The sequence below is a fragment of the Cyprinus carpio genome, chromosome B13 (assembly GCF_018340385.1).
Source record: "Cyprinus carpio isolate SPL01 chromosome B13, ASM1834038v1, whole genome shotgun sequence".
NCBI lineage: Eukaryota > Metazoa > Chordata > Actinopteri > Cypriniformes > Cyprinidae > Cyprinus > Cyprinus carpio.
Window position 1 is genome coordinate 22,437,316 of NC_056609.1, and position 13,598 is coordinate 22,450,913.

Here is a 13,598-nt window from a genome sequence, read left to right on the forward strand (position 1 = left end):
GACGGATCCCGTCTCGGTATCTCTTTGTAAACCGCCCCCTAAAACCCAGAGTAAGCTGATCTGCCAGTTGCATGCCATTGTTCAGCTGCTGAGTAAAACTAGATTACAGGCCCGTGGACTCTCCCAGCACCTTCAGGGGGAAAGATGAGGAAAAAGAACTCATATTTTGTTACATGAGGCTTTTTCAGCCCGTGTTGAGCTATTTGACAGTAACCTTCCTGGACACACAGCTCACATACACACAGTCTCCGAAACACTTTCTCCATTCCCAAATCCTCCTGAACATTTGCCAGTTTCTTAACAGCTCTGTGTGTGTTCTTCGTGGTAATGACTTGGTGGGATTCTCTGCCTTGGATGTTTAAAAGTGTGTGTATGTGTGTGTGTTTGAGGAGGGGCAAACCCCACAGCTAGATAAGCCCATCAAGTTCCTTTCCACTTTGAGCGCTTATGTGCATTTAAAAGCCTCCTCGTACACTCTTTCTGCAAAAATAGATGTAAAAACATAGAAAGTGAACCGATAAATATTGAAATAAATCGGAAGAATGGCTAATGTGGGTTTAGTGTAGCTTTTATTTCACAATGAACCCAGAGTTTTAACAGTTGGGTTTTGTTCTTTCTCTGAAACTTTCACAGTGATTGACAGCTGCACTGTTGCTGTGGCATCCAACAGTACACCTGAAGGGGTGCGATATATCTCCTCAAACGTCTGTGGTCCTCACGGACGCTGCAGGAGTCAGGCCGGAGGCCAGTTTACGTGCGAGTGTCAGGAAGGATTCAGAGGCACCTACTGCCATGAGAGTAAGACTAAACATTATTGTCAGATTATAGACACACGGTTATTTTCATTTTATGGCCTGGTTTTAAAATTTCTCTGAATACATTTTAATTTTTTTGTTTGAAACACTAAAAACTAAAATCAGTTATTTTAAGTGTTCTGTGAATTTACACATCATAATGTTATAAGTCTGATAAATGATTATTCAATCTGAGATTTGCTAAAGGTTGCATTTAACAGTGTTATTAGTGTTTTTGAAAATTAACTTTAAGTGCACTTTAGGTGACAGCAAAGGTAATCTCAGTGTAAAAGTACAGAAAATGAGCTTGTGCAATTAAAATTGCAATAACAACCAGTCAATATCAATATCAACTACAATAAACAAAATCATTAATATCGGCTGATAATCAGCTGATATATTGTGCATCCCTATCATCTATGTAGATGATCCTAAATTTTTTGATGTCTATGGTCTTTTTTTTCAGATATAAACGACTGTGAGAGTAACCCATGTCGCAATGGCGGTACTTGCATCGATAAGGTGAACGTTTATCAGTGCATTTGTGCTGACGGCTGGGAAGGAGTTCACTGCGAAACCAGTATGTTCACTTGAATAGATTTTTCTCTGCTTTTGTTAAATGTTTGTGCTTCTTTAAGCTCATTTTCTTATTCTTTTCTCCCCATTTTTTCAGACATCGATGACTGCAGCTTGAACCCCTGCCTGAACAAGGGAGCATGTCAAGACCTGGTGAACGATTTCTACTGCGAATGTAGAAATGGCTGGAAGGGAAAAACCTGCCACTCCCGTAAGAAAGACTATTTTTATGACCCACCCAGTTTGCTGAGTTTTTGTTTTTGTGTGAGCGTGCACATATGGAGTTATAAAATACTATTGGACCAACTGTAATTTCAGGTGATAGTCAATGTGACGAAGCCACATGCAATAATGGAGGTACATGCCATGATGAAGTGGACATCTTCAAATGCAGGTGCTCACCTGGCTGGGAAGGAGCCACATGTAACATAGGTCAGTTTGGGTGACGCCCATTCACTTTCTCTACCTTAGAATGTGATACAACTCATGTGAATCAAGCCCTTGCAAAAATACCATATTCCCACAAACCCCTTTAGCACACTTCTTGCTGTCAAGTCATACTTAACATGAAAATGCACTGTGCAATGTCGGAGCAAGCAGCTGCAAGCTACAACTGTGTATCAAATAATGTGGCTACAAGTTTTTTTGTGAGTTCTTCAGAACCTTTTAAACTGATTCTTTCTAGAATATGACCACTAAATTTCAAATGTTGTTGTTGTACTAAATCCAAAAATATGTTAAAATTTTAACTGGAAACTATTATCTGCATTATAAGAAGATTTTTTTTATTTAAATTAATTGCTATAGCACTGTTTTTAATCATTAAATCAAATAGTAGTAAATGTTATGTAACTTGTGAAGTAATTTAAAATATAATATGATATATAAATTATATACAATATAATCATATACAAAAGTTTTGTAACCATTTCTTTATTTAACACCTTTTTTTAATCACAATGAAATTTTCCATGGCCCCTTCGGTTTGAAAACCCCTTGAATATTCAGAAACTGTTTTATCGTTTAAATTGTAAACTAAGAAGAAGTTGCTCTGCAAAATAGGGGGAAAACATTCTAGCTCATAGACCGAAATCTCTCTCTCTTTCTGTCAATGTATTGGCTGCAATTCGCTTCAAATAGCACGATCTGTAAAATAACCCCATCAGATTTTGGGACGAGCATTTTTGCAGATTTCTTTGATGCAGAAAATATCATATCTGGCGTACGGTCGGCTCCAATTCTTTGATGGGAAATTTAGTTGGATCGAGTCTTGGGAAATGTTGTACTTGGTAATACTTCAAGATGTAGCCGGTCCATTTTAAGTGTGGCAGTCTTGTTGTGGTTGCACTCGTGTTACTCTGTTCAGTTCAAAGCATTCTGACCTCTCTTGTGGCTCCTCTGCAGCCAAGAACAGCAGCTGTCTGCCCAACCCATGTGAGAACGGAGGCACCTGTGTGGTCAACGGCGACTCCTTCACCTGCGTCTGCAAGGAAGGCTGGGAAGGATCCACCTGCACCGAGAGTGAGTACCACAGTACTAACTTCCTAGGTAGATTTAAAGTGGAAGAGGGAATAGTTTTACTCATAAAAGTTAATATTTCAACCCTCATTTAGTCTGAGAATAAAACAGGGATCCATTTTCCTGGCTTTGTCTTGTTCGTTCTTTTCCATTCTTTCTCTAAACCCACCTCACCCTGGCTGGACAATGTCGGCTGCTGCCAGCTATGAAGGAAAAAATTTAAATGAGGGAAAGTGGAGACAGATGTCCCCCCCTTTCCTCAAGCCCACCGCTTCTCTTTCTTTTTTCTTTTTTTTCCTCGATGTGCCTTTCTCATGTATTGTTGTGCACCTCTCGGTCTGTGAGAACGGAGAAACCTGGAGTCCTAAAAATGAAAAGCTGGAGACAGCGAGTCAGTTAGTAACCGAGCAATCAGCAACTCTGCCAAACTGGACGCCCACGCGAGCACGCAGACGCACGCGCGCTCCGACACAAGCTCTGACATGTTGACTGTTGTGTTTGTTCTTATGTGCTCACATGGGTGTGAAGTGAATTAAACCCTCTTCTCTCTCTCTCTCTCTCTCTCTCTCTCTCTCTCTCTCTCTCTTTCAGATACCAACGACTGCAACCCACACCCATGGTAAGTCCTGGCAAAACATTTACACACAGCCTGCCGCTGTAAACAGGCCCGTACAGCTGTGCCGCACTTTCTCACACTCTCTCACACTCTCTCACAGTGCTGGGAAACAGGCACTCCCATAGCTTCTGTCATTCCAAGGGTGCGTTAAGCTCGCTGCCTATTGTGCTTTTGACATCGGGTTCATCTGCTCGAGAAGTTGTCTAAGCAAGATTCTGAGTTCACAGTAACATATCCAAGCAAAACAGATTAGCATGAGTTCATTTGATAAGGATTTTGTCATTTGGAATTAGGGGCCACTGATAACAGTGAACCGATAAAATGCACTTATAATAATTGGATTTACCTGTTTTTGCATAGTTGTAAAAGTTGTTGTGACATGCAAGCTGTAACGGATGTTTCTTATTAGTAGACAGTTCGTATGTCTTTGATTTGAATCATTTTGTCACTTTATCAGTGAGAGTATGACATTACAGTTGGAGATATTTGGGATATTTTGAAATATAAAATCATTTTGTAGCAAATGTATAAAGTTATACCTTTACCAACTTTATTTATTTTTATTGTCATTTTAATTAATATTATGTTGATTCCATTTGTTTTTTCTATTATTTACTGTATATTAAATTAAATGTTTATTTTAAATTTTTGTTTTTTACTTTATATTGCTTTTAATTAATTTTATATTCTTTTATTTTATGTAATATTGTTTATTCATGTTTATTCATTTTTTTAATTTTTATTTGCCTTTTTATTGTTATTTTATTTTATGAAATTTGTTTACTTTATTTAATTCATTTTATTTCAAACTATTATTAAAATTTTTAATATTATTTATTTACTTTTTCCACTTTAGTTGCCCAAACTCAAACTTTGCTCACTGTTAGCCAACAGCTCTTATGCAGTATGTCAGCATGCCAGTTTTGACTCTCCTTTTGTGCTTGATTAATGGCTGTTTTTGGACCCTGTTTGTAATGCTGCAATGATGCCTGAACCGAACTGTGTCTGACCTTCTATCTTTCTCTCTCCATAGCTACAATAGCGGGACGTGTGTGGATGGTGAAAACTGGTACCGTTGTGAGTGCGCACCGGGTTTCGCCGGGCCAGACTGCCGCATAAGTGAGTGTTAGATGATGACTGATCCTCTTGGCTGTAAGCCCTCTAAATGTGCAACACAACTCTTCAAAAACAAACAGAGCTGGAACAAAATGCATGGTCTAGCCACCCAATTAGCCAGCCCTCTGGGCAGAATGCCAACAGCACAGTGAGCAGCGTCCTCGCATTCTGCAGCGCTGATTTTCACGGCCCCTCGGGAGAAACTGACTAGCAGTGATCGAAAGCCAATCAGCCTGGTTATCCAGCACTGATTACAGAGCTCGATTTGCTCTTTGAAAAGCTTTCATCTGGCTGCACGAGACATAACTCAGGCTTTACTGTTTGATGCATCCAAACCTGCAAATGAGCTCATGATGTTAATGTCAGCTGAGCCTAAGATGATATAGTCCATCAGGACAGGGTCTTCGGTCATACTTTATGAACTCGCCTCAATCAAATTGATCTCTATGGGAATATAAACTAAAGAAGCAAGACAGCATGACAGTTTTGTCTTGTCTCAAGCAAAAAACAAACCTAAAATGACAAGATTTTTGGAAACCAAGACTTAAGCAGTCGTGCTTATTAGATAAATCTATTTCATTTGTAACAATATTTCAGTGTTTTTACTGGGAAACAAGACCATATCTGTTGCTATTCATGCGATTGGAATGTTTTAGGACTTTAAATGTTCAAAGCATGATTCCTGACAGATTGTCTTCATTCCTTCAGATGTAAACGAGTGTCAGTCTTCTCCCTGCGCAAGTGGCTCTACCTGCGTAGATGAAATCAATGGTTATCGCTGCCTTTGTCCACCTGGAAGAACAGGACCAGAGTGTCAAGAAGGTAAGAGTCATATAAGCTTGTGCAAACAAGCTACACACCACTTACTACTTATTGAAAAGAGCATCAAGACCTGCATTAACATCTCCCAAACAATTGCTTTCTTACAAAGCAGTGGTATTGTTGACTTAACAGTCTCAAAGTTGCCAAGAAATTCTCCTTAGTTTGAGGGTTCACATCAATTTGATGTACTTGGGCAGCAATGAATGTGACAAAAGAAACAAATAGAAAATATACACACTAAATGGAAATGTAATGCTTGAATTTTTACTCACATCACATCACACCATACCAACTCCTTTCTTGCCATGTCGTAATCTTCTGTTGATGTCGTTCACAGTAACTGGGAAACCCTGTATTGATAACGGACAAGTAACTGCTGATGGTGCCAAATGGGAGGAAGACTGCAACATTTGCCAGTGTCAACATGGAAAGATTCATTGCACCATGGTAACTTAGCTGCCGCTGCATCGTATTCTTGAGGCATTTACTAATACTTCTCTTAATTATGCAATCAAAAATTTACCTATTTTTTGGGGTTTTTTCTTCAGATGTGGTGTGGACCACAATCATGTCAGGCAGGAAAGGCCAGAAGTGGGTGTCCTGCAGGCCAATCCTGTGTTCCCATCAAAGAAGAGCACTGCTTTGTCAAACCCTGTCCTAGTCTCGGAGAGTGTTGGCCCCCTGCACCCCCTCCACCCTCCAAATGCCACACCAGCTTCTCTTATCAGGACGACAGCTGTGCCAACATCACGTTCACCTTTACCAAGGAGAACATGCCTCAAGTGAGTCATACTCTTAGAGGAGAGCGATTGAATTATGAGCATCTGAGCCGTTTTCCCCTTCTCCAAATGTCTCCTCCACCCTTCTCTAATTCTGTGGAGAACTGAGAGCGCAGTAGGGTGTGAAAGATCAGGTTCTCTTCATCTAGGAGACAACGTTTCTCATGGGTGAAGTTTTCCATGCTGGTTGGATTCTCACAAGCTTTGTTGTCATGTCCAAACACTTTTTCTTCAGATGAATAAAAGCGCAAGAAATACATTTTGTACAATAAGCTGTGGCTCGGTATCCCTTTCCGAACCAAGACATTCCTGAGCTAATATCCCGTAACGGTTTAATACTTAGGCAGTCATTGTTGAGAAACACCGCTGGCGGCTGCCCACCAGCCAGCCCAAATTGCTGAACGAGAGACAAGCGAGTGCAACAAAGGACAGTGACAAGCATAAAAAACATGTGGTTCTTCTACTAATGGGCTACAGAAACTAGGGAGAAGTGTATAGGATTAATATTTGACAGGGGGAGAACCTTGCCATCCATGTTTAATTTTTTTACTTTCTCCCAACTGACTAAATCTTTCATTTTGGACTTTTTGCACTGTCTGCACTGTCTGCTCCATAATTGGAGACAAACCTAAAAACCGAGAAGAAGTTTTGGGGATTTAGATGAATGTGGTGCTAATTATTTAGTTGGAAAGCGCTTACATTTGAACAAACTTGTAATAGATTTTTCTGTTGCAACAGGGCTTGAGTGTGGAGCATGTTTGTAATGAGCTGAGGCACTGGTACCTGTTGAAGAACCTGACAGCAGAATACACTGTGTCCATCACCTGTAAGCCATCTTCTTCAACCAGCAATGAGATTCACGTCAGCATTGTAAGTACAGATTTTCAACAAATTTAAATGGGTCTAAAATAGCATTTAAAGATGTTTCTAGAGGGCCACCTTTAGTTCCAACCTGTTCCAACACACCTGACAGGAAGTTTCCAGTACTCTAGAAGATCAGCTGATTCAGGTGTTTCTAATTAAGAGAAGGTGGACACCACTCATTTAAAGAAAATATTTTTTGTCATTTACTCACGCTAATGTCATTCCAAACCTGCATGACTTCCATTCTTCTGTGGAACACAAAAAAGATACAATAATGCATTTTTCTTTTGTTCATACGTTGAAAGTAAACGGAGACCTCCAGAGCTGTTTTTGACCCAAATGACTTCCATTTTTTGTGATATTTATGAGTCTATGTTTCCTGTGCAGTCCACAGAAGAACCCAGGTTGGACAGGAATCCTATTAAAGACATTACGGGTCAAATATTTGACTTGGTGAGCAAGCACAATGGCAACAGCACCATCATCAAAGCCATCACCGGCGTACGAGTTCACCAGACACCAAACCCCAAAACTGGTAAGTGCTCTCAATCACACCGGACATTGGGTCCATCTTTGCTGAAAAGTAGTCAAAAGTTAAAGTATTAAGGTTTCCACAGTCTGGGCCAGTCGTGTTGAACTGTCTGTCCTTGGTCTGTCTTGCTTGAGCAATGTTTAACTGTCAAAAGAAGCTTTAAGTCATTGAAGCCATGGAATGTTACATCAGCTCTGCCAGTTGGACTGAACTTCAATTAGACATCAGGGCCCTCTTTATGCATGCTGTTCATCAAAAATGGCGTCCTATGTTTCTGCCAAGCTGCCAAGTCTCTTCACAACTTAAGAGACCTTTAAACCATGTGAGCCAGCCTCTGTAGATTGGGCCAGGGGACCGGGTATAAACAGTGTATGTCTTGTCCAAAATAGGAAAATGTTGCTGTTGAATAAAAGTGTGGATTATTTTTTCCTACACCACTTCTGTTTTCAAACTCCAAGATTTTCCCATTTCCAATGCACAAATGTTCACCAGTAAAAAGACATTTTAATAGTTTCCCCTGCAGTCTTCTCGTTGTCCCAAATACTGACTAACTGTCCTTCTGGTTCTTTTGTCCCGACTACCTGGTTCCTCTGCTCAGCTCCATCTTCATCGTGCTCTGGATCCTTGCCCTGGCCTCGGCCTTCCTGTGGTGCATTCACCGCCGGCGGAAACAGAACAGCAACGCAACTACCTCAGCTACAGAGGACAATACCACCAATAATGTGCGTGAGCAGCTCAACCAAATCAAGAACCCCATCGAGAAACACGCGGCCCATGGCGTGGCCATAAAAGACTACGAGGGGAAGAACTCCATCATTGCCAAAATTAGGACACATAACTCCGAGGTGGAGGAAGAGGAGATGGACAAACACCTGCAGAAAGCGCGCTTCACCAAGCAGCCGGCCTACATGCTGGTGGAGCGGGAGGAGCGCACGCCCAACAAAAACCCAAACTGGACTAACAAACAGGACAACAGAGACTTGGAGACAGCACAGAGTTTAAACAGGTTGGAGTATATCGTATAGCAGGCAGCTGTGTTGCTGTGCGACCAAACCCCTGTTGCACTTACTGGTCATTTGGCAGGGTCTCGGGGGGGTTGTGCTTCTTAAAACTGTTGCGTTGTGTTCTGGACTCCAAGGCTGTTATTGGCCTAGAATTCTGTGTTAATTTAAGTTTTGACAAGCTGGCTTCACACTGGCTATTGTAATAGTTGCTGTGGACGGCTGGAAAACCCAAATGCTGCGTTTCGCATACAGTGTTTTCCTTCGTAAAAGAAAAAAATTGTTTAAAAAAAAAAAGTACACATTTCAAATGTCTATATTTTTGTGGATACGTTTGAGTATCTCTGAGTTTGAAAAGTTTGCATAGTGTTTGCAAAAAGTTTTAAGTGTTATTTTCGTTCATAATGACAATGCTCTCACAGCTAAAGTAGTTGTTTCTTTCTTATCCAGCGGCTGTGTGGAAACTCTCTCTAGTTGGTTTTATTTCTAGTTCTGAACTGAAAGTGCCTTCACAGCTAAGCACCACAGCAATTGTCGGAAATGAGTATGAAAAACGGGGGGAAAAAAGCAAAAAAAAATATATATTTATTATTTTTCTTTTCTTGGGGCGGGATAGGTCGGTCAGCCTTCTGCTGCCAATATGAAGAATTGTGTCAATTTAGTGTAGATATGTATATTTTTTTTTAATTAATCACTGTGTATATTTGATTTATTAACTTAATAATCAAGAGCCTTAAAATATCATTCCTTTTTATTTATATGTCCTGTCTAGTTTTGAAGGTTTTGATAGCTTTGTAAGCCTATAGCTTTGTTAGGATGACATTTGTTTGATGTTTCACATACCAAAATTTCAGAGAGAAAAAGCAGTCTATTTTTTTCTTTCAAAAAACAAGATGGGCATTTGTGTGCCTGAGATTTTTTTTTTTTTTTTTTTTTATACATTGTCAGATATTTCAATATTTGAAACTTCTATTGTATGTATTTTGCCAACTCTTACTTGCTCAATGCAGGTAATGTCAACATCATGACTGCTTTTTGTTTGGATACCTGGTGGCAGACACATTGCTTGCCACGGATGAAAAAGAAAAAAATAAATCATTAAAAATATCTAAAATAAAAGGGAACACGAGTCTTTTAGTTGCTTGTTGGTAAACCTGATTCACACAAATCATTTCTCTTCCGCTTCGGTTTGCAGTACGTCATAAGCTAGGCTATGAATACTTGAACAGTAGGGGGCTAATGGAAACACTGTAGATGACTGCCTTGCTTTTAGGAGTCCATTTCTTTTGCTGTGCACATGTAGTGTTCTTTTCGTTACGCTTTTATATCAAGGCTCTCTAAAACACCAAACCGGCAAGCTTATCACATTTGTAAATTCTATGAGATCATGGCAATTTTCATATTTGACCATATTGTAAATTAGTTTTTTAGTTTGTTCCTGGCAATATTTTTGGAATGTTATATTTATTAAACATTTTGTATAAAAGGAAAATTAAATGTTTGTGTGCTGCTTTGGGAGGAGCTGAATCCTCTCTTACGCTGACATAATGTTATGTGAGGCACAAGGTCTGTCTAAATGTCTTTTCGTGGTACAGCCGTGCAGGTCTGATTGTACTCTGTACCATGTGAAGACTGACGCTGCGACTGAACTTTCCTCCCTATATGATGAATGAGGTATTCAGTAAAATAACTACAGGGCAAAGCCAAAGCTTATGGTGATGAGAAGAAAAAAGGGTTTTTCCAGTCATGTATCATGTAAATTCTGTCATCATTTACTCACCCTCAAGGTGTTTTGTTCATATATGATTTTCTTTCTTCTGTGGTACACAAAAAAGGCATTTCGATAGTAAGGGGAGCTGTTTCCCCATGCATACTAAATGAGGAATGGAAGTTTCGAGGGGCAAAAAGAACACAAAGACATCATCAAAGTGGTTCATACAACTCATGCCCTATATTCAAAGTCTTCTGAAGTCATGTGATAGCTTTGTAAGAAATTTAAGTGAACATTCACTCAAGATTTTCTTATAATTGGTGAAATAAGTCCAATTTGTGAACGAATCATTCTTGTGAGTCACATCTTTTCAATCACTCCGTTGATCCAGTTCATAAAACCTGTCTTAATGATTTATGAATCAGACTCGAGATAAACTCGCTGACTCAATTTGGTCACAGCAGAGAAACATTGGTGAAAAAAACTTAAACTTCAGTCTCTTTCTCACACAAAGGCTTTTTATAACTTCTGAACACTTTGGATATAATGCACAAGTAACTTTTATGATTATTTTATTGCGCTCTGTGTCATTTCTAAGGCTTGAAAACATCCATCTGCATTCATTGCAATTACATCAAAATGAATGCTCAGCACAGCCTCCAGAATTTCCTTTTGCTGTTCCACAGAAGAAAGGAAGTTGAACTGGTTTGGAATGGGTTGATGACATTTTCTTTTATGGTTAAAATTGTTCTTTTTAAATTAACGAACTGAAAATTCTAATTTGTAAATGCATGTTATTATCCTGGCCTCAATCAAAATGTCATAACTCAGTTTTCTTCTCTGTGATATATGCTGGATTTCTCCAAGCATTTAGTCCACTTAAAAATCTAATTAACAAGCAATAAACAGACCTACATTTTTCCCAACCTACGTAAAATTTTTCTTTTTCAGTAATCCGTTACACTTGAACATAAGTCACAATATGGAAAAGATCTGTTGCTACTATACTTCGGTCACCTCACAACTTTAAGCCTCAATTTGCTAAAGGTTGATCTCCAACATTACAGTATGTCATTCAGAGCACTAGATAATTAAAAGTCAAGAAATCAGAATTCCTTTAATGGTTAAGTAATAGTAAAACATGAGTTATATTGTAAGGCAGTACAGTAGATTACATTCAGTTTTTAAGGTATTCCTTGGACATTTAGTTCACAGTTATCTCAATGCAAACATTGTTTGATTAAGAACAAATGGTTTGCTATCTTTAACGATTCGAATTTCATGACATCAGAATATACAGTGAAATATGTTGTAACTCTAAACAGAAGCATTCCGACTGCCGCATTATGGGATTATTACCGCACAATGTTTGTATATTCTGATAACGTTTTTATGACACATTTATTATACTAAATACATAAACATTGAGTGATTTGTAAGCACGGCTAGAAAATAAAGCATGTGACTCAACAAATTTATGTCCATACATATAATCATCCTGCCATCACGCACTAAATCAATGTCAACTCCACCCGTGATTAGCCAAATATCGGACGCGAGCACCACTTCAGTGTTCCATAACGTTGTCAGTCATCCTGCAGCAGACTTATAGCTGTTACGAAAAGCAATAACACATTTACAAATAATAACCGCAGGGAGACGGCAGTCGGCTCCAACGGTGAAAACCCCTGATCGCTTAAGGAGCGCGGTGTATGTGAGAACACAGCGAAATCAATCATGTGCTCAGCTCAAGCTGGAAGAGTGCAGATTTCAGACGGATGGAGCCAGAGATTTGGGCTTGAAGCCACAGTGTGCTCAACGGCTCCCGCTAGTCTGAAATACAAATCTTACACCGAAAACGCGAACTGCATTTGTGTTTTTGTTTAGAGTGTTTAAAGTTACTGTTTGCTTGAGTTCCTTTTAAGTTGTTGCTAGTGGAGTCGATTCAAATATTTGAGAGCTTCTTGGTAATCTAATTCAAGCGTTTGAGCAGTTTTGTGTTTTTTACTTTAAAGGGAGAAGGGAAGTACTGTATATGCAGAGACTGTGTGTGGTGAACTCTTGTGCAACCGCCGCTGACAGACAGTATTACAGTAGAAGTGTGTACTGTAACATACATCTTGGTGGCGTCAGACATCCTCTCTTGTTCTATGCCGCTGCGCCCCTTAGGACTTCTTGAGCCGGTGTAATCGGGATGTTCTGGGTTCACCCCCCTTCCTTCCCTTTTTGGCGACAGATCTGGAACTAATAGAGGAGCCAGAGGATAAAGGCTTGATGGATAGGCCTCTCAAACTTGCGGCCAGCCCGCTTTGGTTAGTCTGTGAAATCTCAGGCTGAGGACTGCAAACGGAGTCTGGAGTGGCAACGTCGGAAGAAGGATTGTTGGAATAGCTTGACGCTGCAGGCTCTCCAAGACGAGATCTTTTTGTCTTTTGGCGGTCAGCGTCTTCTCCTGAGCTACTTTGGGTCCGTGGTCGTCTCTTCGGACCGGTAGTGTCAAGATGTGGTTCGGTTATCTCTTTACTGTTACTTAATTTAGATGGCAACACGGCTTTCCCTTCCTCCAATGACTCACCCGTGAGAAAGCTGCTAGACGATATGGTGACAGGATGATATGCTTCAGCAGACCCCTTCTCAGCTTTGTCCGCTTGATCATCTTGCCGTTGTTGGGGTTGGACTTTAGCCTGCCTGGCACTGGAGGAATTAAGAAAGGTTACAAGAAGATGTAGATGGATCACCGCAAGGTATATCAGAACAGTACTTACATCTTCTGAAGAATGGCTCTATTTGTTGCTGTGGAACTGGGTAATGGATCTATCATCTCGCCAGAGCCAGAAAAATACTTTGAATGGCTTGGCTCACTATGTTGAGACAAAAAAAATAGAGATGCATTAAATTCAAGATGGTCCATGAAACAAAATAAATCTTCATTATAAATCAATGTATCATTCATTAGATGTTGAGATGTTGTCTATGTAGGTATCTCATTAGGTTTTGGAACAGAACTACTCTCTCAACACCTGACAGAAACTATGAAGTAAATTATTTGTTTTTGTTTTTTTAAAGGACTCTAAGAGAAGTCCATTGTACTGACATGAATTAATTATATTTGGTGTAGCCATGGGAACAAATCCATGGGATTTTTTGTTTTGACGCCCATACCCAAGAGACCAAGCAAAAACACAAGCTTGTGTTGAACTGCCAGTATTCAGAGGAAATACTTTTCCCTTTTCTCTGTCTTGGTCATCAAATTTCTGATCATGCTTATC

At 39.7% G+C, this 13,598-nt stretch overlaps 1 protein-coding gene and 1 long non-coding RNA gene across 3 annotated transcripts in view; one reads left to right on the forward strand and one right to left on the reverse strand.

Annotated features, from left to right (window-relative positions):
- Positions 1-9,748, forward strand: part of jag1b (jagged canonical Notch ligand 1b) — a 30,701-nt gene extending 20,953 nt beyond the window's left edge. Inside the window, exons 14-26 of the mRNA XM_042737295.1 lie at positions 634-798; positions 1,261-1,374; positions 1,468-1,581; positions 1,689-1,802; positions 2,775-2,891; positions 3,480-3,507; positions 4,538-4,623; positions 5,329-5,442; positions 5,780-5,889; positions 5,991-6,224; positions 6,960-7,091; positions 7,473-7,619; positions 8,193-9,748. Of these exons, the coding sequence (XP_042593229.1) occupies positions 634-798; positions 1,261-1,374; positions 1,468-1,581; positions 1,689-1,802; positions 2,775-2,891; positions 3,480-3,507; positions 4,538-4,623; positions 5,329-5,442; positions 5,780-5,889; positions 5,991-6,224; positions 6,960-7,091; positions 7,473-7,619; positions 8,193-8,642 (1,925 nt within the window). The 3' untranslated portion in view covers positions 8,643-9,748. The remainder of the gene's footprint in view (positions 1-633; positions 799-1,260; positions 1,375-1,467; positions 1,582-1,688; positions 1,803-2,774; positions 2,892-3,479; positions 3,508-4,537; positions 4,624-5,328; positions 5,443-5,779; positions 5,890-5,990; positions 6,225-6,959; positions 7,092-7,472; positions 7,620-8,192) is intronic.
- A 137-nt stretch (positions 9,749-9,885) lies between these two features.
- LOC109099386 overlaps positions 9,886-13,598 on the reverse strand; it is a 53,351-nt gene continuing 49,638 nt past the window's right edge. For both annotated transcript variants that reach the window (XR_006156308.1, XR_006156309.1), the window contains 2 exons: positions 13,095-13,190; positions 9,886-13,023 (listed from right to left, as the gene is read on the reverse strand). This is a non-coding gene — a long non-coding RNA (uncharacterized LOC109099386). The remainder of the gene's footprint in view (positions 13,024-13,094; positions 13,191-13,598) is intronic.